Source organism: Macrotis lagotis, chromosome 2 (genome assembly GCF_037893015.1).
Source record: "Macrotis lagotis isolate mMagLag1 chromosome 2, bilby.v1.9.chrom.fasta, whole genome shotgun sequence".
In the NCBI taxonomy this organism is placed as follows: Eukaryota; Metazoa; Chordata; class Mammalia; order Peramelemorphia; family Peramelidae; genus Macrotis; species Macrotis lagotis.
Window position 1 is genome coordinate 155,958,974 of NC_133659.1, and position 26,910 is coordinate 155,985,883.

The 26,910-nt window shown below is 36.2% G+C and overlaps 1 protein-coding gene across 1 annotated transcript in view; it reads left to right on the forward strand.

Annotated features, from left to right (window-relative positions):
- The window catches only part of COG2 (component of oligomeric golgi complex 2), an 80,499-nt gene extending 56,213 nt beyond the window's left edge, over positions 1-24,286 (forward strand). Inside the window, exons 11-18 of the mRNA XM_074223038.1 lie at positions 8,251-8,312; positions 9,692-9,843; positions 11,712-11,912; positions 12,802-12,874; positions 13,149-13,291; positions 15,944-16,083; positions 19,353-19,533; positions 21,710-24,286. Coding sequence (XP_074079139.1) covers positions 8,251-8,312; positions 9,692-9,843; positions 11,712-11,912; positions 12,802-12,874; positions 13,149-13,291; positions 15,944-16,083; positions 19,353-19,533; positions 21,710-21,811 — 1,054 coding nt within the window. The 3' untranslated portion in view covers positions 21,812-24,286. The remainder of the gene's footprint in view (positions 1-8,250; positions 8,313-9,691; positions 9,844-11,711; positions 11,913-12,801; positions 12,875-13,148; positions 13,292-15,943; positions 16,084-19,352; positions 19,534-21,709) is intronic.
- The last annotated feature ends 2,624 nt before the right edge of the window (positions 24,287-26,910 follow it).

The window sequence follows — 26,910 nt, forward strand, 5'->3', positions numbered from 1 at the left end:
TTCAATTTGTTTTCTCTCCTATATCCCCCTCCCCTTTATTTCCCCTTTCTCTCTTCTCCTTCTTCTTTCCCTTCCTTCTTCTGTTAGTTCCCCCTTTTCTCCCCCTTCCCATTCCTCCCTTTTGCCCCTTTTAATACTTGAAAGATAAGATCAGTTTCTTAACTGAGTGTGTGTGTGCAAAGTTAACTTTAAGCCAAGTCTTCTCACCTCCTCCTTTCTTCCCATCTATTACAATAGATAGGTCTTTTGTACCTCCTAATGTAATGAGATTTACCCCATTCATTCTCCTCCATCCTCCCATTTCTTTATTGTCCCCCTTTTTAAGGAGGTATTGTTTTTAAATTGTTCTATCTGAGTCTCAGAAAAGTCATAATTGTCCATCACTTCTGGATAAGTATATTCTCTCTAATAGAGTTACAGTTCTCAAGAATTATTAGAGTCTTTCTCCCAGGTAGGGATATAGCCAGTTTCATCTTACTGGATAGCAGTCTCATGGATAAGTCATGAGTGCCCATCACTTCTGTCTAAGTATAGTATCTCTAATAGAGTTTCAGTTCTCAAGAGTTATGGGAATCTTTCTCCCAGGTGGGGATATAGCCAGTTTCACCTTATTGGACAGCTGTTTTTCTTTACTTTTTTTTTTTTTTACCTTTTCATGTCTCTCTTGCCTCCTGTTTGATGTCCAAATTTTCTATTTCGCTCTGATATTTTAATCAGGAAATGTTGTCTCCCATTTTGTCAAATGTCCATCTTTTACCCTGGAAGAGAAGGCTCAGCTTTATTGGGTAGTGGATTCTTCGCAGCATTCCAAGCTCCCTTGCTCATCGGAATATCTCATTCCAGTGCTTCCGATCCCTTAATATTGATGTAGCCATGTCCTGCATAATCCTTACTGTGGTTCCTTGGTATCTAAATTGTTTCTTTCTGGCTGCTTGCAAGGATTTTCTCTTTTAACTGATAGTTCTGGAATTTGGCCACAATATTCCCTGGTATTTTTGTTTTAGGATCTCTTTCCAGAGGGGATTGATGTATTCTTTCAGTTACTATTTTGCCCTCTGGTTCCTTATCCGGGCAGTTTTCCATCATTAAATCCTATAATATTAAGTCCAGGCTTTTTTTTTCTTCAGTGTTTTCAGGAAGACAAGTAATTTTCAGGTTTTCCCTTCTCGATCTATTCTTGAGGTCAGTGGTTTTGCTGATGAGGTATTTTATGTTTTCTTCTATTTTTTCAATTTTTTCAGTTTTGTTTAACAGTCACTTGCTGTCTCATGAAGTCATTAGTTTCCACAGACTTCATTCTTTTTTGTAGAGAAGAATTTTCTTCATTTAGCTTTTGCAGCTCCTTTTCCATTTGGTCAGTTCTATTTTTTTTATTTTTAATTTATTTTTTATTCTCATTTTGTACAAATTTTTTTACATTAATAAAATATACTTGTTTACAAGTAAACAAAATACCCCTGCCCCCATGAATATAGATAGACTTGCTTGGGCGAAAAAGTAAAGGGGAGAGAAAAAAAATTAAAATTAAAAAAAATAATAGTAATAATTGTAGGTATGGCCAGGTGGCACAATGGACGAAGCACCAGCCCTAGAGCCATGAGCACCTGAGTCCATATCCAGCCTCGTAAATCCAATAATCACCCAGCCATGTGACATGCAAGCAACCCGATCCCCACTGCCCTGCAAAAACCAAAATGAAGAAGAAAAAAAAAAGACATAAAATAAAATAGTAATAATCATAGGGGTGGCTGGGTGGCAGACAGAGCATTGGCCCTTGAGCCAGGAGCACCTGGGTCCGAATCCGGCCCCAGACACTCAAAGATCACCCTGCTATGTGGCTCCAGGCAGGCCAACCAGCCCCACTTGCCCTGCACCCTCCCCCAAATAATAATAACAAAAAATGTGCTTCAGTCTTTGCTCCAACACCATCAACTCTGCCGTGAGTGGATCATACTCTTATGATAAGTCCATCAGAAAAGTTAATTCCATATTTCTCCAATGTCACCCCACTGATCACAACTCCCTCCCCTCCCACCTCTCCACCACCATGCACCAACCCTCTCCCCCCCTTCACTCCGACTCCATGCAGCCGCTGAGTGGTGCAGCAGACAGATCCCTGGTCCCGGGGCCAAGAAGCCCCAAGCCCCCATACCACCCCCCAGGCCCAGAATCCACCCGGCCCTATGGTCCCAGGCAGGCCAACAAATCCCAGCCCCCTGCAAGAAGCAAAAAAGAAAATGTGTTACACCGACCACTGTACCCCCCACAGTCCATCCTCTCCTCCTTTATTCACATCCCCACCCCTTCCCCCTGCTCCCCCCCTCCCACTCCAGTTGTCTATACCCCACTGAGCACATCTGCTGTCTCCTCTCCCAGACATCTCCGACAAGAGCAAAGGTTCCCTCATTCTGCCCTGCCTCCCCTGCTCTACATCACTGCAATAGCCCATTGCAATAAAAAAAAAATCTTATTATGTGAAATATCTTGGACCATTCCCCCTCTCCCTCCTCCCTGTCCCACTCTACTTCCCTTTTTTTCCCCATTGATTCCTCTTTTACACCATATTTTATCCCCGAATTCAGCCCTCTCCTGCTCTTCAACTACGAAAGCTCCCTTTACCTGCTCTATCAACTGAGATGGCTCATATGAACATCATCAGCACCATTCCTCATTAAGTCCCTCATATTTCCCCCCTCTCCTCCAATCTCCATGCTTCACCTGAGTCCTGTATCTGAAGATCAAACCTTCTGTTCAGCTCTGGCCATTCCAAAAGGAACATTTGAAATTTCCCTGATTCATTGAAAGTCCATCTTTTTCCCTGGAAGAGGACATTCAGCCTTGCTGGGTGGTTCATTCTTGGCTGCATTCTAAGCTCTTTTGCCTTCCCGTATATTGTATTCCAAGCCCTATGAGCTTCCAATGTAGTTGCTGCGAAGTCCTGTGTGATCCTGACTGCAGCTCCATATTTGAACTGTGTCCTTCTGGCTGCTTGTAATATTTTCTCTTTGACTTGGGAGTTCTGGAACTTGGCTATAACATTCCTGGGGGTTTGTTTTTTGGGATCTCTTTCTCAGGGGGATTGGTGGATTCTCTCCATTTCTATCTTGCCCTCTGCCTCTAGAATATCAGGGCAATTTTCCTGTAGTAATTCTTTGAAAATGATGTCAAGGCTCTTTTCCTGATCATGACTTTCAGGTATTCCAATAATTTTCAAGTTATCTTTCCTAAGTCTGTTTTCCATATCAGTTGTTTTTTCAATGAGATATTTCACATTTTCTTCTAATTTTTCATTTTTTTTTTGTTTTGAAGTATTGATTCCTGATTTCTGTTAAATTCATCAATCTCCCTGAATTCTATTCTTTGTCTGAAGGATTTGTTCTCCTCAGAGAATTTTCTTATCTGGCCAATTTTGCTTTTTAAAGCATTTTTCTCCTCAATAACTTTTTGAACTGTTTTATCCATTTGACCTAAGCTGTTTTTTAGCATGTTATTTTCTTCAGCATTTTTTTGGATTTCCTTGACTAAGCTGCTGACTTCATTTTCATGTTTTTCCTGCATCTCTCTCCTTTCTTTTCCCAGTTTTTCTTCCAACTCCCTCATTTGATTTTCAAAGTCTTTTTTGAGCTCTATCATAGCCTGAGCCCAATTTCTGTTTTTCTTGGAGTCTTTAGATGCAGGAGCTTGTGCTTCCTCATCTTCAGACTGAGTATTTTGATCCTTCTTGGGCTCATTTGCAAAATATTTCTCAATGGTCTTCCTCTTGTTTCTTTGCTTGTGCATTTTCCCAGCCTAAGCCTGTTTTTTGGGGTGCTTCCTGAGCTTTTGGGATACTCCCACAAGGGTCTCAGTTTGTGAGGTCCTGTCCTCCCTCCTGGTCTTTGAATGACCATAAGCGCCCCTCTCTGCCACAGGGCTGAGGTGGGGCGGCCCTGTTGTTCTATGGTGGGGCCTAGACTGGGATCAGGATCTGAATGTGGTCAGAGCCCCAGAGTCCTGTTCCAGGGGCAGAGGACAGAGCTCAGCAGTCTCTCTTCACTCCCCTCCCTCAGCTGAATGGGTTCATGCCCTGGGGGCTCCTGCTTACTGGCTCTGCCTGCTTCTGTTTCCAGCTCTGGGCTGCTGAAAGACCAAGCTGCTTGCTGTGTGCCCTGAGGGCTGGGCTCCATGTTCTCGCTCTGGCAGAGGTCCCCCCACTGTTCCCCCAATTTGTGCTGGTGCTCCCTGGAGTGCAGCTCAGGAGACTCCCCAGCTGCTGTGAGCCTCGGCTCCCAGCGTCCTGGGGCTGCCTCTGGGACACTGAAGTTCTTTGGCTCTGGTGGGCCACCCCTCTGGCGGACCTCCCCTCCGACCCTGGGGAGCAGAGCCTTTCTGCTCTTTTCCAGGTTACCTTGAGTAGGAAAACTGCCTCACTGGGTCCCTTTGTGGGTTCTGTCTCTCGAAAGTTTAGTTAGAGTCCTTAGTTTATGAGTTTTTATCAGAGAGCTCCTAAGACTCAATCCTTTCATGTCGCCATCTTGGCTCCGCCCCCGCCCCCCCTGTCAATTCTATTTTTGAGAGAGTTTTCCATTTGACCAATTGAGGTTTTGAGAGAATTATTTTCTTTTTGCATTTGCCCAATTGAGGCTCTGAGAGAACTATTCTTATTTTGTATTTCTCCAATTGTATTCTCCAAGGATTTGTTCTCTTGATGCAACTTGTTAATTTTCTCTCCCAAATTTCCTTCCAGGTTTCTTTAAGAATGTCTTTCTGTGCTGCAGACCAGATCATATTTTCTTCAGAGGTTCTAGGTCTCTCTGAGTTAGGGTCTTTTTCTTCTAGGAATTTTTCTATGGCCCCAACCTTTCCACTTGCCTTTCTTCATTTTTCTAAGACCTTGTGTTGGGGAGGGACTGGTTCACAGAGGTTTGGTTTTGGGATCCCTACAGGCTTTACTTACTGGGTTTAGTAACTCCATGTGGGACAGCCAGTAGGGGGCACTGGAGTGTCTGTGGCCTTGATTTGAAGCTTTCTCCCTTGACCTGGAGGGGTTGGTTAACACTGAAGAATGCTTTTATCTTTGAACAAAGGTGGGCTTTGTCCTAGGGCAAGGTAATTGCTCTCCTTATTCATAGCTGAGGGAGTTCTGCTGCTCACACCTGAGCTTGGGATGGAGGTGGGCTGTAATTGTGTTTGTTCTAGGGAGAGGTTTTAGCTGAAATGAAGGTATGGACTCTTGAGTTCCCCTGCACCAGAGGAACCCAAGGATCGATGTCTGCAACTCTCCCACACTGGAACTCACCCTCCAACCCTGCTGTCAGGCTCCAGACAGTCACTACCACTATCAGTGCCTCTGCTCTCCAGTTGACCTCCACCTCTGTGGCAGATCAGACCAGTCCCACTCTCAGGCTCTCAAGCCTCCCACCCTTTCCTGTGTTCCCAGCAGAATCTGCACCTGAGCTCACCCATGATCCTAGAAGACAAACCTTGAGGTAGTTGTTCTTCTCCTAGTTTCTCTTTCTGGGTTTTGTCGATCTGATTTCTGTTAAGAGGTTTGTTTCGTATTATTTATGAGGGAAGATCAGGAGACTTTAACACAGTTGCCTGTCTTCTGTCCACCATCTTGGCTGAAAGCTGAATTTCATCTTTTTTTTTTTAAAGTACTTTGATATTTTCATTATCTGTTAGTGTCCTTCTGTGAGGTAGAGAGGTGGAAAAAAATTCCAGAAAGAGGACTATGTTATCAGTGGGGAAACTTGCAGTTATAATTGCCTGTCATGATTACAAATGTAATTTTATTCTTAATGATTGTATCACATTTATTAGGGTGAAATGTATCTTATCAGACACAGAATTATGTCTTCCCCATTGTTGGGTCATATAATGTGCATTTGTCTTTCAGTGAGAGGTCAAAGAGTTATACATTTGTTTTAAAAATTAATGTATTGAATTGAAACTTATATGAGGTGATTTTAGGGCAAATTGTCCTTTTATTTCTTGGACAAATTTTTAAGTTTATTAAAGGTATATTCTGTAATATTTTAGTGTTGTAAAGAGGAACAGTAGGTTATTTATTTATCTTAGTCGTAGCAGCTAATCAAACTAAATGCATTCCCTGTCATTTTTGTTTCTGTTGTGCTCATTCTCCCTTTCTTTCCCTACACAACCCAATCCTAAATTGTTCTTCATAAACTATTTGTTCAAAGCTCTTTCTTCCTTTTGTCTTCTGATAATAACCTGTGTGCCAGGCTCGATTGATCTCAATATGATGTTCCAGCTTCTCTCAAAGTTATTATTAAAACCCTGAGTTGTGTTGAACAACAATACTTCCCCCCATTCCCAAAAGACTTTTCCTTTCCCCAAATCCTTGGCTTAATTAAACATAACTTGCATAGTTAGAAATAGTTGATTGATTTTTCCATTTAACAATATTCATAGTTCACAAAGATTTTTATTTTTGTTACATTTTTCAATACAGTAATTTATCCATTTAAAATAAATTTCATGTAGGACATTCTGGCATATTGCTTTTGATTTTTTATTGGATGTTGGGCTGCTTTTTAATGATGAGTGAAAAAAAAGTTGTGCAAACATGATTGAGATCATAGATCACTTTAATATGTGATATCCTTCAGGGTCCTTTTGATATTAATCTAAGATTTAAAGGGAAAGCATTTTGTTGAATTTTGTGTGTGTGGAAATATTAATTCCAGTATTGCGCATTTTGTGTTTTTTATCTCCATTGTAAATGCAGTTAAATTATAGGTGTACATTATCTTTATGTTGTGTTCTTTTCTTCTTAGAATTATTTTAATTAAAATGTATTATCTCCTTTCTACCTGGAAATATGAGGTAACAGTCTGATAAGATCCCCCCAAAACTAATGCAATTTGGGGTTTTATTGAGAAGAACATGCATAACACTCTCATGAATAAGAAGATGGTGATCCCTTTTTACACTAGTCATACACCTCCTAGATTCTTGTTGTATTCAGTCCTGAGCACCACAATTTCAAGATTGACATTGATAAAACTGAAGAGTATCCAGAAGAGGCCAATTAAGGGCTTTGAGTCTGTGTTATAAGAATTGGTTAAAGGTACTGGGAATGTTGACCTTTAAGAAGAGAAGACTACAGGGAATATGATAGTAATCTTGAAGTATTTGAAGATTCATCATCTGGAGACAGGATCTAAGTTTGACAAAACTTCCTAACAATTAGAACTGTCCAGAATTATAATAGGAAATGTGAGGAAAGCTCTCCACTCATTTTCCCCAAGATGTCTTTTGACAAATGCTGAAAAACTACATATCAGAGATGTTTTAATAGTGATTCCCTCAATTATGAACTGGATTAGGTGACTGCCAAAGTCTATTCCAACTCTTAAATTGCTGGATACTTTTTTTTGTTTCAATCAGATTAATTTATAGGATTGTAAGCTTCTGTTATAGGAGAAAATAAGACAACTTCATCCCTTTTTCTTAAGCTAGTATTATTGAGCACCTGCTATTTTCAGAGTAATTAATTAAGTTGCTTGAGGTCTTAGAGTACAAGTTAATCATTCATAGCTTGCCTTCAAGAAGTTTACATTACTTTGGAGTAGATGGAATATACATGTGTTGCAAATAAGTTTAACAATTACAGCAATATACAGCCAATTACAGCAATAGCAAGAATAATATAATCCAGAGTCCTCAATAAGAGTTATTTTAAACTATTTTAACACTTTTAAGTTATGAGACTTTTGATATATTTGTTTTAGACTAATTTTGATGTCTTTCTAAACTATTTAAGTATTAATCCCTTTGGGTTTTGCCAGTTGTTCCTTCTATAACTTTCCCCCGGCTCAGTGTTAAGTAGTCCTCTAGTAGGCAGATTCTGCTCCTCTATGATAATTTTCTTATGATCGACTGCAAATAGTATTCAGCTAGAAGTCAGGAAACCAGGGTCTCCTGGTCTCTTCCTTTCTGTGCTACTGATCATATAGCTTAAGTAGTCATGTCATATTCCTGAATTTCAGCTTCCTCATCTGGAAGATGATGGGATAAAATTGTATCTATGAGATCTCCTTCAACTTTTACATTCTAGGGTCAATGAGGATGAGGAATTGGACTGTTTTATGACACTTAAGATGTATGTTAAGTCCTACATGGAGTTTATTTTTCTTCTTCATGGAGTTACATTACCATATAGATACAATATATACATATATATAATTTAAAGATTAATATGTTTTAATTATGTATTATAATTATGTAACTTTTGTTCCTCATCAGATTTAGAGAAATTGCAGGAGCCTTAGAAGCAGCATTTATAGATGGGCTGGAAGAAGCTCCAGGTAACTTGCTTATAATATGTAATTAACTAAATGGGGCTGAATGTTAAATGTTAGTTAAAGTAAACAAGTCATTTAGACCTTAATATCCTTATGATATTTTAAGAGCTGGATACTTAAGACACTCAGGTAAGTTTTAAAAAAATTTAATCTGTAATGCTTTTTTTAAAAAACAAAGACCTGTTAATGTAGAAGCCAGAAGGGTCCATTTCATTGCTGCTTGCTAATATAGAAATATTGAAATGATTATCATTTTTAGATAGAGAATTTGTAATCTGATTTTAAGGTGACACTTAAAGACTGGGTAATGTCCATTTTTCATAGAAAAAGTTTTATAACTAAGCATGAATGTTAATCAGTTCTCTGTTTTGCACTCTGTTTTCTCATACAGAAAGAGCCCTTGACTGGTATTCTAGAAATGAGACTAAAATGTAAGGTTTAGGGTCAAAAGACATTTTCTTACCTCAGAAATTGACTGGATGTCCCATAGACAACTTTAAAGTGCCCATTAAGATATTTTAGCACAATACTGTGATCCATTATTTCTATATTATGATCATTTATCAGTGAGGATATTTTGATTCTACTTGGGAACCACCATGTTATTTATTCTCTGAATGTTTCTATAAAGTTTCCTTGTGAAGAAAAACAAAAAACACAAGTTCCATTTCTTTGTAATAGTAGTATCAGTTTCTCTTTAAGCACAGTAATGATTCAGTCCTAAGGAGAAAAGTTAGTGGCTAGCTTTTGCCCAGGTCAGAAATCAGGTGTTTTTAGCATAGGTTATACACCTAGAGGTAGAAGGAACTTCAGAGACATCTAGTCAAAATAGCCTTTAGTTTCCATTGGCAGAGGAAATAAAAGTTCTTAAACTTTATTGGATTAATTTGATACATTCTTCTTAGACTATTCTCTATTCTCCCAATCCCCTAAAATTGTTCTAAGTGACTTTGATGATTGTCCAAATATTCAGTAGGCAGCATTTAAAGAAGGGGGACAGAAAAACATTTAGTCATTAACAAACTGACAAATATTTTGATTTAATAAATTGCTGTCTCAATATAATGTATTTATTTCCTTTATAGTTGTTTTATTTAGTCAGTAAAGAATTGTGATGAGGAAGACATCTCAAATAAAAGAATTGTATGCATTATTAGCTTAGGGGTTATCTTAATAATATTGACAGACTTTATAATGACCAACATAACTTGGGAATTAAATTGAGTTTCTTCACAGCAATCAAATACTTTTAACATTTTTGGTTTTTAAATAGCATGGAATGAAAGGATTAAGCTGTTACATAAGACTTAAAAAAGATTTATAGATCATAATTGACTTAAGGTGACTGGGATCCCTTAAATGTATGTTTTTTCCCCCCCTAGCTGGGAGCTCATTTTGCCTTTTGGCCTCTCATATGGCATGGGTCAGTCTTATGAAGTGTTGGTCAGATCAGATGTTTTTACCATTGCTAGCACACCGTCTGTGGAAACTCACTTTACAGATTTTAGCACGGTACTCCATGTTTATTAACGAGGTAAGGGCTGGGTGTTTAAGTGTTAATCATCAATGCTGATAAAAGATCAAAATTAAATACTATATTGAGATTTAAGCTTGTCTTACTGTTCTTCAAAAAGTTGAAGAGGACAGATTTCTGTCACTGAAAATTAATATTTTTAAAAAACTGTAATGGGCTATCACTTATTTTCAAAAGTCTATATCAGACCTTTAGTTTTCTATTTAAGTATTGTTTTCAGATTCATTTACTGTCACATTTTCACTGCTTTTGGTTTTTTGAAAAATATCTACTTGAAAAGTTCTCTTTAATAATTTAAAAATTATATAGTTGGATATATATTAACTTCTGAAAGTTTCTTAGTATACCCTTGACTTCAAACATGATGCTCATTTTATTAAAACTATTAGTGATTAAAATAAAGATAGTTGTTTCCTATTTTTGTAAAATTGACTAAATTTATTCCCATATTAAAATATATTTTTTTATTAAGTAGTCACATGTTCTATAGTGGTTCATTAGGTTCTGTTAAGTATTTATTCACCAAATACTAGTGTATTCTTACTCTATGCTGGGTACTGTGGAAAGTAGAAGGATATGAGTGAGATATAATGCCTTCCCTACTGTACCCTGGAATTTGTATCATAAAGTCAAATCTTCAACCCAGAGAGAGCTTAGGTTCAAAAGAAAAATGAAAGAAAAGAAAAAACAGGAGACTGTATATCTAATGTTCTTTTTCTTCCCCCTTTGTCCAACAATTTAAAGGTTGAGAAAAATCCTAGGGAAAAGGGTAGAGATTAAATGAGTGAAGAACTTGGAGGCTGGCTGGACTTGGGGAGAATCCTATGGAGTCCAGAGTGGTCACTTGCTATGAAATTAAAGAACTTCTTACAGGGTGTTTCAAAAGTCTTAGTCCAGTTTTAACTTTTATTCTATCCACACCCCTAATTGTAGAGGTTTGTAATGCCACAAAACTTAATCTAATTCCTCTTCTCCTCACTGATCCTAGAATGTTAGAGCTGAAAGGGACCTCATAAATCACTTTCATTCTAGCATTTTACACACGAGGAAGCTGAAGATTAGAAATGTTAAGTGAATTACTCAGTTTGTTTTGATAATCAATAACAAAGCCAAAAGTAAAACCCAAATCTTTTGACTCCTGCCTTAATATTATTATTCATTCTTTGCCTAAGCCTCTCCTCTGTCCAAAGTCACATAGAAGTAAGTGTATGAGTTTTCCTACTTAACATCAGGGACAGAGGAATGATGAAATATGTTCCAAAGGATCATTGTACCTGATAAATCAGATCAATTTATTACTTCTTAGAATCCTCCTTTCCTATTCTACTTATATCCTTTTGATTCAAAAGGCAGATGACTCTTAAGTGTCTTTTTGTCATTTTGCTGTTAACAGATTTCCTTTTTATATAACTGTAGCTGTGCAAAGAATACTTTGTTCTTTTTTGTTGTTTGTTTCAAAACACAGTTTGAGGAGTTTTTTTGTCCTTTTTTTTAATTAGTTCTGAATTTAACTGATTTTATAGAACTGTGTTCTGTCCAAAAGTTAGATGCCTGAATGTTGAAGTACACAGGGGACTTCTGTAGTTTATTTTATTATTTGAGACTGATCTAAGATTTATCAAGGTGATAAACAGGAATTACAATATTGTTTTTTTCATGTTAATCTAAAATTGGTAACAAAAGTGAAATAAATAACTTATAGGGGCTGTCTATCACCATGTGATTCTTTCCCCTGCTGAGCAAATGCCTTATCAGCTTATCAATAGGTGTACATAAGGCTAGGTATAATTTAACTTGTTCAACAAGTCATTTTATAGCAGTTAGACTATTTGTTCTGAATTGAATTTAATCACTAAATTATTTTTCAGTTATTGCTCAGGCCTATCTCCAATGAAAGTACCAAGGATAATAAAAAATCTTCTGTAACTAGTAACAAGGAATCTTCCTCCATTACCCAAGGAACCAGTGAAGACCAAGGAAATGGTGTTTCTGAAACACAGGCTGTAGCTTTCATTACCAATACACAGCTTATATATATGGTTGCAGACCTTGACAGACTTCAAGAACAAGTAGGCATATGTTTCAGTGTTGTTCATAAATGTCAGTATTAATCAATTTGCTTTTAATATTCACCGTTAAGTTTTGCACAACTGAGTTTGATGGGGCTTATAATCTAGAGGTAGAAGGGGCTTGAAGAGTTTTTCCCCCCTAATCTGTCTAGTTGAAAGTTAAAAATATGCAGGATAGATAATAATTTAACTTCTTCTTGAGTAACTTACATTTCTTCAGTAGTGCCAAAAATTATACCTCTTTCAATATATAAAGTGAAGTTTTTAAATCTATATTTCTTAAACTCCCACTGTCTTTTTTATGCTTACTTTATCATAGCAGCCTGACACATCTTGTATTGGCATAATCTTTGAGTGTGTGGTAAATTTTGATTTTGCATTTTCTTAAGAAAATATTTGCTGGGTAACATTGTTTTCGCCTAAGCTTTATTAACTGTTCAGATCTTAATGATTTTTTTTTCTTTGTGGCATGCATATAATTTCCACAGTTTTATTTTCACTGACCATAGTCATAAAACCCTCTTATGTACAGAGGACCTCTTGTCACTTTGCCTCCACCCAACCCCCTGGAAACATAGTATTTTGTGATGAAAGAATAAGTTTGTGTTTTTTGGTCAAGAGTGTGCTTTTTTGTTGGTTTTGTATTTGTTAAGAGGATCATAGAATCAAAAATATTGTTTCTACTTTTCAGATTCCCACTAAATACATTTTTACTGTATTTATTATTAAATAAAAGGAAGACATTAAGAATGTTATTTTCCTCTGTTCAAGAGTATTAGACATGACAGTTGTAGGTTTATAATATTTTAGTAATAGTATAATCATTGTGAAGCTAAAAATGTACATATTTCTAAAAAGCAGCAGAATGTGCATCATTTATTTGTTTCAGCTTCCAGAACTCTTGGAAATAATCAAGCCCAAACTTGAAGTTATTGGTTTTAAGAATTTTTCCTCTATCACAGGTAAAAATGAGTCTACTACCTCTCAACAATTCTTTAACCAATAAATAATTTAAAATAAATTTCTGAAAATTTAGTAATATGAATATTTTTATTTTTCCTCTTCAACTTTTGAAATGAATCCTTAACTTTTCAAATATAAATTTTTTTATTTTAATATTTTATTTAATTATTTTAAGAAAAGTTCTTTGTGGATATTATAACAGATTATGTAGTATTTAAAAATTAAAGATTTTATCTTGGAGAAGACTTAACTTGAATATTTATACCTCAACAGCAGCCTTGGAGGACTCTCAAATTTCTTTATCCTCCTGTGTGCCCTCCCTAAGTAACAAGATCATACAAGATTTGAGTGAGTCCAGCTTCAGTTATCTGAAAAGTGCCCTGGAAATTCCTAGACTTTACCGAAGAACCAATAAGGTAAGTCTCAAAGAAAAATTATTTCTTTTCCAAAGATATAGCACAGAACCCCAGGGTAGTCCATTTTGATTATAACAGAGTATGTGAATGGGGAATAAAATAAGACATTAGAGCAGGTTGTCACCAGATTGTTCAGGACCTCTTTTCCCTGGAGCCTCTGAACAGTTTCAGTAGGATTCAGATTTTAGATTCAGTAGACAATTGGCACCTTCTTTTTTTGATTAGTTTTTGATTCCAGCCATATGATCAGAGTTAGGCATTAGGAAGATCACTCATGTGAGAATGTGAAAGGATGGTTAGAGAAGGATAGACCAGAGATAAATTGATTTAATGAGGATCTTACTTGGCTTATTAAAATTATAAAATGTGAGAGTAGGAGGTTCCTTTAAAAGATGAACTTTTCCAAATTCATCTTTTAATAGATGACTAAACTACAACTCAAGAAGAATGACCTTGTCTAAGGTCTCAGGGAATATCATGAGTTAAACTGACTCCCAAGTTCTACTGTGATTGTGGCAATGGAAGCAAGAAAAGAAAAAATATCAAAAATCTATTAGAGAGGTAAAAGCAATAGAATTGAGGGGATAAAAGTGGTGAGAGAAAGAGAGAAGTCAGAGATGATCCGTGGTTTCCATTCTGAGTGACAGAATAAATGAATAGAAATAGAGAGGCTAAGGTGAGAATTAGGTTTGAGAGTAAGATTATATGTTCAGTTTTAGTCACATAGAGTTTGAAATGCTGTTTTGTCATGCCCTACTGACAGCTGGAAATATAAAATTAAAACTAATGAGAGATTAGAGGTAGACATACAGATTTAAGAATTATCTACTTAGATAATTATTGGTAACAATAATTGATTGTTGATAAATGAAGCATTGCTAAATGAAGTCATGGAAGAGGATGGGGTTGCCATGGGAGAGTAAAGAAGAAAGAAGCAAACAGACTTGAGAGTTATCTGCATTTAAAGAACAGAAGGAGCATGATGAGCAACAAAGAAAACCAAAATGTAGTGATCAGAGTTTGTAGGAGAATCCCAGAAGCCAAAGGAAGAGAGTATTAAGAAAAAGGTGAGCAGCAGCATCTGATGCTACAGAGAAGTAAGCAAGACTATGGAGAGAAAAACAAGTCTAGTAATAAGATCATCGGTGACCTTGAAAAGAATATTTCAGTAGAGTTGTGGGAATAGAAACCACATTGAGAAGTGAGTTGAAGGGTATAACTAAGTGAAGATAGTAAGCATAGAATGCTTTTCTCAGAGTTTTGGCAATGGAGAGAAAAAGAGATAGGAAATTGGATTGAAGTCTTTCTCAGGGGTATAAAATCACAGATTGTTGAATACTGTTGACCTTTTTTTCTGACTTAGCATCTTGCTGTGACATGACTCTGTTAAAGAAAATAGTCAAAAAAAAATCAGACTCTAAATGTGTCTCTGAGTTGCCAGTGACTAATTAGACAGGTTGCTAAATTTCCTGATCCTTCATTTCCATGGAATGCTAATACTTGGCTTTACTTTTGCAAGGTGATTATGAAGAAAGTACTTTTTTTCTTTTTAAAGTTTTTTTTTGCAAGGCATTGGGGTTAAGTGGCTTGCCTAAAGCCACATGGTTAGGTAATTATTAAGGGTCTGAGGTTGGATTTGAACTCAGATCTTCCTGACTCAGGGCCTGTGCTCTATCCACTGCACCACCTAGCTGCCCCTTAGTAAGCACTTTCTAAACTATATAATGTAAACTACTACAATTATTTAATGAGTTAAGAGTCAGAAAAATGGGTTAACCTTATCTTCTTTTCAAGGAATATTACAAGGTTTTAAAAGTTGAAAAACTGCACAAGATTCCCTTTTTCATTCACAATTGTTTGGAAAAGGCAATCCTAGTTTTCCATTCTATACAAACTGATTTAGATAAGTCATTGTTATTATTAATACTGTTTGGCCTTTTTTTATCCTACTTTATTCTCATTATCCTAGAGTATCCAAGAGATCTAATTTTTCCTCCCAGTTCATTTTCCCTTTGTTATGGTTAACTTTTACTTAATTTGTTATTACAGATATTCAGGAAATGTTGAGTATACTTCTTATTCTAAATCTCTTTGGAGTTGTTTTAAAAATTAATTTCTTATTTAGCAAGTTCATTATTTGGTTAGCTTTGTAAGGGCACAAGGATTATATAATTTCTTTCATATGTCATCTGTTAACAGTTGTTCTATACAGAGTAAATATGATGGAAAAATTCTTGGCTCCTCTGGCTAGAGAATTATAGCCAATACTTCTATTTTATCTTTTTATTTCTTACATCTCAGACACAAAGAAACTGTGAGTGCTTTCCTAAAGTGCTCTGTTTTATCATTGAAATTGTTGCGTTTTTTAGCTCTTTTGTTCTCATTTGCAATAACCATTTGAGTATTGGAGAAGAAGGGAACTATTTTTTGGTGCGACTGCTTTCCACTTTTCATATCTTTCATAGTCCAATTGTTTCCTGCTATTCAGCAGCTTGTTATATAGCTATGGTCTTACTTTAAAACACTTCTCCAAATGAAGATCTACCTGTAGCATGAACTCAACATTAACATTTTTAATGAGTTGTGATTATCTCCCATTTTTCTTCCTATCCCAATTTTCTCATCCCCTCCCCTGTACCAATATAATTACAGGAGGCCCCAACCAAAGCTTCAGCCTATGTGGACAGTGCTCTGAAGCCATTCTACCAGCTTCAGAGTGAGCACAAGGATAAACTCAAGCAGTCAATAGTTCATCAATGGTTAGAAGGTGCTCTTTCAGAAAGCACTCACAAGTAAGTAATATAATAGAAGAAATAAATGAAATAATCTGTTTCCAAAAAGTCCCAAGCCAGGAACAGATTAGAAAATCAGGATCAGATAAAAGTAAAATAGCTGGAAAGGTCAAAGCTTATATTATTTTGATATCTCAAAATTATGTCTTTTGATTTGTAACATAGACGCTTTCCTCTCTATCATCCTATAAGCCTTCAACTTTCATATCTTTGGATAACAGCCAAGTTCTTGGACATCTTATAAAAAAACAATTTTCTTTACATTTCCTTACCTGCCCACCTCCCTTCTTTCCCTTTGAATTGTGCTTAGACTTTATCCCCTCCATTTTTTCCACTATTCAAAAGTCACCTGAGTTTTTTTCTTCTAACTCTTAACTAAGAACTTCAGATAAATCTCCTTCCTTCTCTTTTAGGCTCTCAAGGTCCTTTACAAGTTGACCACTTTCTAATTTTCCAATCTTCTTATGCTTTACTTCCTTTCACATACCCTACAATCTTGTGACATTGGACTTGTTCTTTTCACAGCATTGCTCTTCTCCTGACCCCTTGCCTTTCCTTTGCCCCCCCCATGTTTAGAATGCTCTTTGTTTTCTTAGATCTCATCCCCTATAAGAAGTCTTTCATCTCCCCCACTGCCAGTACCTTCCTTTACAAAATTGTTTATATCTTGTACATATAGTTATTTTTAAATTTTTACTTATTTAAGGCAATGGAATTAAATGACTTGCCCAAGGTCATATAACTAGGCAATTATTAAGCGTCTGATTTGAACTCAGATCCTCCTGACTTTAGGTACAGTGCTCTATCCACTGTGCCCCCTAGCTGCCCCATACATATTGTTTTTTGCATGATGTCTCTTTAAAATATAAGTTCTTTTAAGGTAGGGAACTTATTCATCACTTTTCTTTGAATCCCTCCCACTCAGCACAGTATCTGGCCCATAGTAAATACTTAGTGACAAACTAGCTGACTTATCTGTCTCCTCTCTTTCCTGCTCTTTTTCCCTCTCTTTTTTTCCTTCTCTTGTCCTCTTCTTCCTTTGCCTTTTCCATTCTATTTCAATCAAAATATGAAGCAATCTTAATATGTAAGCAAAGGTGGTAATGGTGACACACGTGTATCATCAATTGATCAACAAGCATTTAATTTTTCATCCAGGTTAGATTGTTTGCTCATTTATTTATTTGTTCGTTTATTTATTTATGTATTTGTTTATTTTTTATTTCAGAAAGTTTGGAATTTCTCTCACCCACTAATTTTTTTTAAGAAAATTTATTTATTTTGAATTTTACAATTTTTCCCCTAATCTTGCTTCCCTCCCCCCTCTCTCCAGAAGGCAGTCTGTTAGTGTTTACATTGCTAGTATTTACATTGTTTCTGTGGCATACATTGATCTAAGTTGAATGTGATGAGAGAGAAATCATATCCTTAAGGAAAAAATAAAGTATAAGTGATAGCAAAATTACATAATAAGAAAATGGTTTTTTTTCAAATTAAAGGTAATAGTCTTTGGTCTTTATTCAAACTCCACAATTTGTCCTCTAGATACAGATGGTATTCTCCATTGCAGATAGCCCAAAATTGTTCCTGGTTGTTGCACTGGTGGAATGAGCAAGTCCATTAAAGTTGATCATCACCCCCATGTTGCTGTCAGGGTGTACGATGTTCTTCTGGTTCTGCTCCAGATCATGGAAATCCTTTCAGGCTTCCCTGAATTCCCATCCCTCCTGGTTTCTAATAGAACAATAGTGTTCTATCACATACATATACCCCAGTTTGTTAAGCTATTCCCCACTTGAAGGACATTCACTCAATTTCCAATTCTTTGTCACCACAAACAAGGCTACTATGAATATTTTTGTACAAGTGATGTTTTTACCCTTTTTCATGATCTCTTCAATGTATAGACCTAGTAGTGGTATTGCTGGATCAAAGAGTATGCACATTTTTATTGCCCTTTGGGTATAATTCCAAACTGCTCTCCATAAAGATTGGAGGAGTTCACAGCTCCACCAACAATGTATTTGTGTCCCAGATTTCCCACATCCTTTCCAACATTGATCACTGTCCTTTCTAGTCATATTGGCCAGTCAGAGAGGTGTAAAGTGGTACCTCAGAGATACTTTAATTTGCATTTCTCTAAGAAGTAATGATTTAGAGTAGTTTTTCATATGACTATGGATTGCTTTGATTTCCTCAGCTGTAAATTGGCTTTGCATATCCTTTGACCATTTGTCAATTGGGGAATGACTTTCAACAAACATTTATTAAACATCTATGTTCCAAAGAAATATTTTGAACTTAAACATAATAGAGTAACAGTTCCATTAGCTTCCATGACTCTTGGAAAGATATAGAAAGTTTTCTATCTAGTTCATACAATTATCCTTCTGTCTTCATCTTCTGTTTATCTTTTAAAAGCATTTCAATTCATAAAATAAAAAATTAACTCTCTTCAGGTTTACAGTTTCATTATTAGTATTGAAATACTAATATTTCAATGAATATTGAATTCCAGACTTCCATTTATGTAATATTTCAAATTCCACACAATCTTCTTACAGATCAACTTGGAAATAGCCTATTTTTCAACTTGGCAAGTTCCTGTACTTAAAGCTGAATGATAGAAAATGAATAAGCTTTATTGCAAATGTTGTTGTTTAGTAAAATGAATTTTAATTTTAATCATATTTGTCTGAGTGTGATTGAACTTTTTTCCATTCCATTTGGATATTAATTAATCTGACTGGGTCTGACTCCCAAGTGGCCTCATGGGTGGGAGCTGCACTTGAGTTTTGCCTCTGAGCTTACTCCTTTACCATTTGTAGTTCTCCATAATTGGTAAACCTGGTAACCTTTCAGAACTTTAGTTTTCTCACCTGTGAAATGGAGATAATACTTAGACTACTTACCTCACAAGATCATTGTGAGCAAATTGTTAGCAAATCTTTAAAGACTCTATATAAATTTTGGAAGTTGATAATATTAACATTGAGAATCCAAATAACTGCTCCAATATATTCTTTTATTCTCTGACTGCAAAGTGGAGATATAAGGTAGCTTTACACATTTGAGACCATCTTTCTCTCTCAGCATTAACACACATTAAACATCTACCAGGGATGGATATTTAATTGGAAGATTAATTATTCTCTCTAAAATATATTTCCCCCAGACCTTGTCCTGGATGTCACATTGTTGTGTTTGCCTCATGTACACATTTCTTAGATGTCATTCTCATGCTCCAGTACATTTCTCATTTTCTTTAGGTATTATGAAACTGTATCTGATGTTCTGAGTTCGGTAAAGAAGATGGAAGAGAGTCTGAAAAGGCTAAAGCAAGCCAGGAAAACTGCCACACTCAACCCTGTTGGCACTAATGGAGGCATGAGCGACGACAACAAGATCAGACTCCAGCTGGCCTTGGATGTTGAGTCCTTAGGAGAACAGGTATTGTGTTAAATGCTGCCAGTTCCTGTGTTTCTTAAACTGAGCCAGGAGTCCCCTAAAACAGCATTATAATTCATGAGGACCAAAACACAGCAACAACTCAGTGCAGCCCCAAAGACCTAATGCCTTGAGAATTATACCCTAAATGCCAGGCTGAAATGGATGAGTATGCTCCAAGGGAGGAAGAAAGCAAGCATCCTGATTGACTTAGGATAGCTTTATGAACTAGACTTTGAAGTAGGATAACCAAGAAATGTGGGGAGAATAAAAGGATAGAGAAGAGATGGTTGTTCAGTAATTATAAGCAGAGAAATGTAGTTCCTGAAAGTGGAGCCAAAGAGCACTGGGAGTGGGGACAGAGAGAGGCTTGTAGCAGAATCCTGGGGTGTTAAGATCATATGTCCCATGCCTTATGATAGTCAAAAATTGACAGGACCTTTCACAGATGAGTAACACACAGATGAGTAAATACAATGGAATTACCAGGAGGAAAGGAAGGATTTTGACAACTCGGGCAATCAGAAAAGATGAGGAAGCTAGAGGTGAGGGTGATAGACTGGAAAGGGTTTAAGGTGGAAGATAGAATGTCATATGTAAGAAATAGCAAGCATGCCACTCTTGTTAGAATGGCTGACAGGTGTCATGGAATCAGGAACCATATTATGAAAGGCATTAAGTGCCAAGTAGCACAGCAGATTAGGTACTGTGCCTTCAGTTGGAAAGATTCAAATTCAATCCAGCTTCAGACCCTTACTGTTGACCCTGGGCAAGATACTTAACCTGTCTTTGCCTCAGGTTCCTCATCTGTAAAATGAGGATAATAATAGCACCTACCTTGCAAAGTTATTCTAAAGATCAGTGGTTTAACACAGTGACTGGCACGTGGTAGGTGACATATCAGTGCTTATTCCCTATTACCTTCCTAGAAACAGCAGGGAACTGCCAAAGTTTCTTGATGACAGCTATAAAATTGTCAGTTCTGTGCTTTATTAGCATCTGTGTGGAGACTGAAGAGATAGATAGGAAGCAGGCAGATCATTTAGGAGACTCTTCATAGTCCTGGCCAGTAGAGCCACTAGGGTGGTAGTCATGGGAGTCTAGAGAAAGGTGAGAGAAGTGAAATAAAATGAAGAGTCAAAGACTATTCCAGGGTTGCTCACCTGAGAGTAACTAGGGGGATAGAACCTTCAACAGACAAAGTTAAATGAGGAGGACTAAATTTAAGGGGAAATATATTAATATTATATATAATATATATATTATATATAATATATTATTAAATTAATTAAAATATTAAATCTATTAAGTTCTATATTTGACAAATTTCTATCTGCAAAATTATATAAAGTTTTGGCACTTAACCATTTAGCTCTCAGTATTGCAGACAGCTGAAGTTTTGCTATACAGTACTCTAAAAGTTCTTAATCATAGATAATGACTCCATCTCCAACATAAGGTAGAAAGAAAAGTGTTGATGCATGATTTACAAGGATGTGCATTTTATCTGTTGATGTTTCCTGCAAATTATGGCATACACAAATCTGCAAGGCTTTCATTCCAAACTAAAGATGAATAGATTTTCATCTTGATATTTCGTTTTTCATCTGACTGAGGGAATAGATGCTTCACATATAACATAAGGGCAGCTTTTACAACTATGTCGAAAAAAGAGACTTAGTTTAAAAATACATCAAGGTGGATTTAGAAATATTTTCTGCTAAAACCTTATATTTTTTTCATGCCACTTTTAATCCAATTCAATTCAGCACATCAGCTTATGCTCAACTTTCAGGTCACCAGGAAATTAAGTTTAGTACATTCTAAGGACTCTTTAAAATCTTTTGTTTCTGTGTTTTCCTTGGCATGAAAATGCTCCTTGCATAAAAGAGGCAAAAAAGGACTTACTCTCCCAAGTGATTGGCTTCATTGATGGTAGCTGTACTTAAATACTGAACACTAGTAGGTGTAGGTGTGACTGTTTAGAATATTAAATATTTGACTGATCAAGTAAATAAAATGTTTTCAAATAGATGTTATTTGCTCTGAAAGTAGTGAGGGGGGGCAAAGAGACTGGGACTTGGGGGCTATTTTTTGAGATTTATGAAAGGGTAGACATTTCTCTTGTCCTCTTTTAACATAAAGAATAAAAACAATTAATTTTTTTTAACTTTTTCAGATGCAAAAGATGGGCCTGGAAACAAGCAACATAAAAAGTTTTACATCTCTTTTAGAGCTTGTCACAGCTGCCAAGGACCAGGCAGTGGCAGAACAGTCATAAGCATTGTGGAATACCCCTGAAAAGAGGAACAAAATTGTTGGACCTTTTAAACTTGAAAGGCAACACTACTCTCTTAGTAATCCTGATGAAGCAATGAAGTTCTTCTGAATGCTTCTCCAGCAACAAACCAGTGCGTCTCCTGTCTATATGGTGGGGGACTATTTCACAAACAAAAATATCACAAAAGTTTTTCTTCCATTGTATGGAAGGTAATGGGGGTTTTTTCTTTCTTTGTTTGAAACTTTCTACTATACGTTATGAAACAGATTATTTTTATTGTAAATCTTAGTGTGGAAGAAATTATTTCTAAAATATTATTAAAACAAATATATCTATATATCTATATGTATGTATACAAAAAGCTGTCTTCCTAAAACTATACTTAGAAGAAAAAGGATATTGCAGTTAAAATCTCTCAGTTAATGGTATGAAGAGTTTCTTACTCCACTTTCCCTGAAATTAAATGACTGTAATTTATTGTGACTTTAAAGAACAGACATTAAAATGATGGTTCTTCACTCTGACACTCATTATTTATGAACTGTGCTTCTGATAGGGCTGCTCATTATTCTGACATTGGTTGGGAGTTAATATCCATGATCATGAACTTATTTTTTTCTTAATGAACTCCAAACCTAGTTCCATCTTCACCTTACATCACTACTGCTTGTTTTCCTTAAAAAGCTTGATTATCAAAAATGTGAGAAGTCGAATAACCAAGTTACATTTTGGTAGAAGGTTGAAGAAAGGCAGCAAAATAGACCAACCTTAAAGGGAAGAAAATAAAGGGGAAGATTATAAGAGAGAAATGATCAAAATGGGATGATGAAGGTGCAATTCATTGTTGCTGAGTAACCAACTCCCTCAGAGTTATGATCAACCATTTTGATAACAATCTAATCCTAATGGAGGAGGAGAATAAAAGTGTTGGGGGGGGGGTGAGGATGTGCCACAACAATTCTATACTACCATTCTTGATGAACATTCTCTCATACATTCAAATTTTTGCCTTTCCCAAGTCTGCAAGGATAGCTGCGATGAAATGATACTCATTTTTAATTCAGGATGACTTATCCCTTCTATAATTTCCATACTACAATGGTAAAGAGAAAGGAGAATTGTACATTAGCCAATGTAGCTATATTGTGAAGGAGAGTAGAAAGACTGAAAATACTGAAAAGTTATGAAGAACTTTAATGTCAGTGGGCTTTCTGTTTGATCCTAGAATTTATTGAACAGAAGTGTAACATGGTCAGATCTACAATATTTTGGCAGTCAAATGAAAGATAGATTGAAGTGGGGAGCCATGAGACATTGAGACCAATGAAGGAATTTCAGTATTTCAGTACTCCAGATAATTGAAAATGAAGACCTGAATTGGGGTTATGACTAAGTTAGTGGAGAAAAGAGAATGTATTTGAGAGAGATATAGAAAGAAATTAGAAAATGTGGCATCTGATTAAATAATGTGGGGTGAGAGGGAAGTTGAGAATTATACCAAGGTTTCAAACCTAGGTGACTAGGGAAATGGTGGGATCCTCTACAGTAATAGAGGAGTTCAAAAGACAAAAGGGTTTAGGGGAGGAGACAAATGACCTCTGTTTTGAATATATTGAGTTTAAGATCTATGGGACATCTGTTTCAAAATATCCCATAGGCATTTGGTATTTTGGCACTGCATCTCAGGAGAGAGAGACTAAAGTTGGATAAATAAGTGAATTATCTCTAAAGATGATCATCGAACTCATAGGGTAGGGGAAGGGAACTAGACTGCTAAGATCACCAACAGAAAAGAGAGCCCTGGACAGAAACTTAGTATACAATAAGTATGAAAGTATTGTAGATCCAGCAAAAGCATCTGAGAAGAAGCTGTTAGACAGGAACCAAGAGGATCATCACAAAAAGCCAGGGAAGAAAGAGTATCCAGGGAGAAGATAGTTAACAGTAAAAATGCAGAGCTCAAGGAAAATGAGAACCAAGAAGAGGCCATCAGATTTGGCAATAGAAGATCCCTGATAATTTGGAGAGGGAAGTGTCACTTTGATGAGATCAAAGGTCAGATTTGGAAGAATGAAAATAAAGTAGAGGGAGGCATTTGTAGATGACTTTTTTCTTTTTTTTTTTGTAGACGACTTTTTCCTAGAAACACAACTAAAAGTATACCTGGATCTTCCACATGTATAACAAATCTGGCAACATGTAGCTGCCTTATTTAACCTGGTGCATAATATAGCTTCCCTATTGGTTACTCTTTGGTATACTATGATACTCTATAGTGCAGATCTACTTTACTCAAATGGGACCTTTTTTTCTGTCTCTTCCATAGAGAGTTCTCTGTCACCTGCTCAGCCAAATAAACACTTAGCATTGGGATAGTTATTTAACTTCTAACATGTTACACTACCTCAGAATTTTAACTGTACATTTATATTCAAATTTAAATAATAAATTACCATGATGTCCTATAAATTATAACTGAATAGCATATTATTTTATCTTAATTATGAACTCTGGTTTTTTTCCCCAAGCACTGAATGTACTTAGAAAGAAAACAAGGGAGATCTTCCATGTCACTTAAATTCCATGTTTTAGAATTCTTTAGATGCTTCCTCAATATGGTTTCCTGATTGCCTGATAGTATTGAGAAATCATTCTTCATTTTCTCTCTCATAACCTCAGCATCTCTTAATACTAGTATAGTATAGCTCTATTGTTTTTATAATTTTTTTTCCTAAATGAAAGTTAAAGATTTAGAATGGAAAGTTTTAAAGGCTGTCAAACCTCCTTCCTTTTAAGGAAACAGACCTTAGCAGTTGTGATTTGCCCTTGATCACAAAAGTATGACCTGGCAGAGCTGGGCTTCAACTCAAGGTCCTTTGACTCCAAATCCAGGGTTTTTCCCACAGTACCATGCTGCCTTCTCATTTTAATTTTAGAACAATCCTTGGGAATATATCCTTTTCCTATAGATCTATGACCAGATCTTCTAAATATGCTGATTCGGTTTCCTACTCCCTTGTCTGCCATGATCCTCTACCAAACTCCCCTGAACATTCTCTCAACATATAAGAGGAAGGATATAGTATTAAGGCTACCATGGTTATGTTGATAAATTGGACAGTTTTCCATTAGTACAGATAATTGAGTTGATGATAGATATAAAACTGGATTAAAAATACTGTGTAAACAGGAATTGTATCTTATTGCAACTTTATTAATTATAAACCAGCACTAGTAACATAGAAACATAAGTAGAGATATTCCCTGTTATTCCCTGTCATCAAGATTACATTTTTTTGTAAATTCATCTTTATTAAAGATATTTATACACGTCAAATAAAATTCATTACTTTTATTCTTCACAAGATTACAAAAGATCAATTCTACATAAATTTCTGTTTACCCCAGTTTTTTCAACTGTAAAATGGGGTTGATGAGGCCATCCCTAACTTGCAAGATTGTGGTGAGGATTAAATTATATAATATTAATGAAAAATTCAGAGCATAGCACCTAGCATAGCAGGTATTATAGAAATGTTTATTTTTTTCACTGTGATTCTGTAACATTGGCCTCCTTTACTTTTGTTCAGACAATTCATTTTTACTCCCAACTCTTTTCACTATCTGTCCCCCAACCTGAAATTCTCTCTTTCCTTGTTCTCTACCCCTGGCTTCTGGGCTTTTTTCAAGCCTCAGCAAAGCCACCTTCTACAAAAAACCTTGACATTATTTCCATGTATGTATTATGATTGCAAGCAGTTGCTTGCATTTTATCTCCCTCATTATATTGTGAGCTCTTTGAGAGCAGTGTTTTTTGCCTTTATCTCCAGAATTTAACACAATACTTAAAACCCATTTGTAGATACTTAATAAATGTTCCTTGACTTGTTGACTACTCTTTTTCTCAAATACTGATTTCCTTTCCTGCAACTCCTAAATTTAAACTTGCATTTAAGTAATAAGTTCTGCATAGCTAGAATGTACTCCCTCCCTCCCTCTTCCCATTTTCTTCTCAGAATCACGTATCACCTCAGGGGCATCTGCTCTACAAAGCCTTCTCTGATTCCCTCAGTTAAAGTCTCCTCATTCATCAATTTGCCTTGTCTTCAATATCATATCCTCTCCAGCAGAAGGTCAGTTTCTTGAAGGCAGCAATTACTTTTTGTTGTTCATGGATTTTTTTGGTTGTTTTATGTGTTTGCAAAAAGCACACAGTGGGTTTGATTCCAGGGTGATTATTTTTGAATTAAATTTAAGTGAATTGGATTGCCTTTTACTGCTTAGAACAAAGACTGTCACTCTCCTTTTCAGCCCATACCACTACCCTGACATCTTGGAGAATTTTTGCTCACAATCACCTCATTCCAGAGAATTCCCTGGCAGATGGCTATCATGAATGGCCTGCAGCCAAGCCGTGCTATTGAAACTGCATTTCCATGTGTCCTTTAAAGCATTTCTTCTACCTGTGTGCTCAATTTTCCCCACTTTGCCACTTAAAGAATGTTTCTTCATGCATAGTTTGCTTGTTGATTTACAGTCTCTCTTCAGTAAAGACAGGTTATAGTTTTCAGCTTAACTACTTCCAGATGAGCTCGGTGATATTGAGGAAAGCCTTCTGCCTAAGTCAGCTATTGTGCTTAGAATGTAACCCTATTTCTAATTCCTTCACTCCTGCTCTCTAAGAAAGAATAACCTACTTTGAGAAGAACATGCTGTCATTTCTGGGCTTTTACATTGTGGGACATCATGATGGGAGAGCAAGAGTGGGGTACTTACTGGACTGTGATGATCAGAAGGTCACATGGTTCATGCCTTCAAACTCTAAAGTTATCTCATAAAAATGAGATATTTGTACTGCAACTTATATAAGTGACTTATAAACTCCTTTAGTCCATTGACTACTTAGAGAGTCAAAAAGGGTTCCTTAAAATACCTTACATTTGTTTGTTTCTGCAATTTCCAAAGTGCTTTCACAGACATCATTGCACTGGATCCTTCCAACATCATGTCAAGATAACTACATAATACAACAAGAATCATAATCCCATTTTACAGATGAGAAAACCAAAGTGACTTGTCTATGGGTGCACACCATCGGT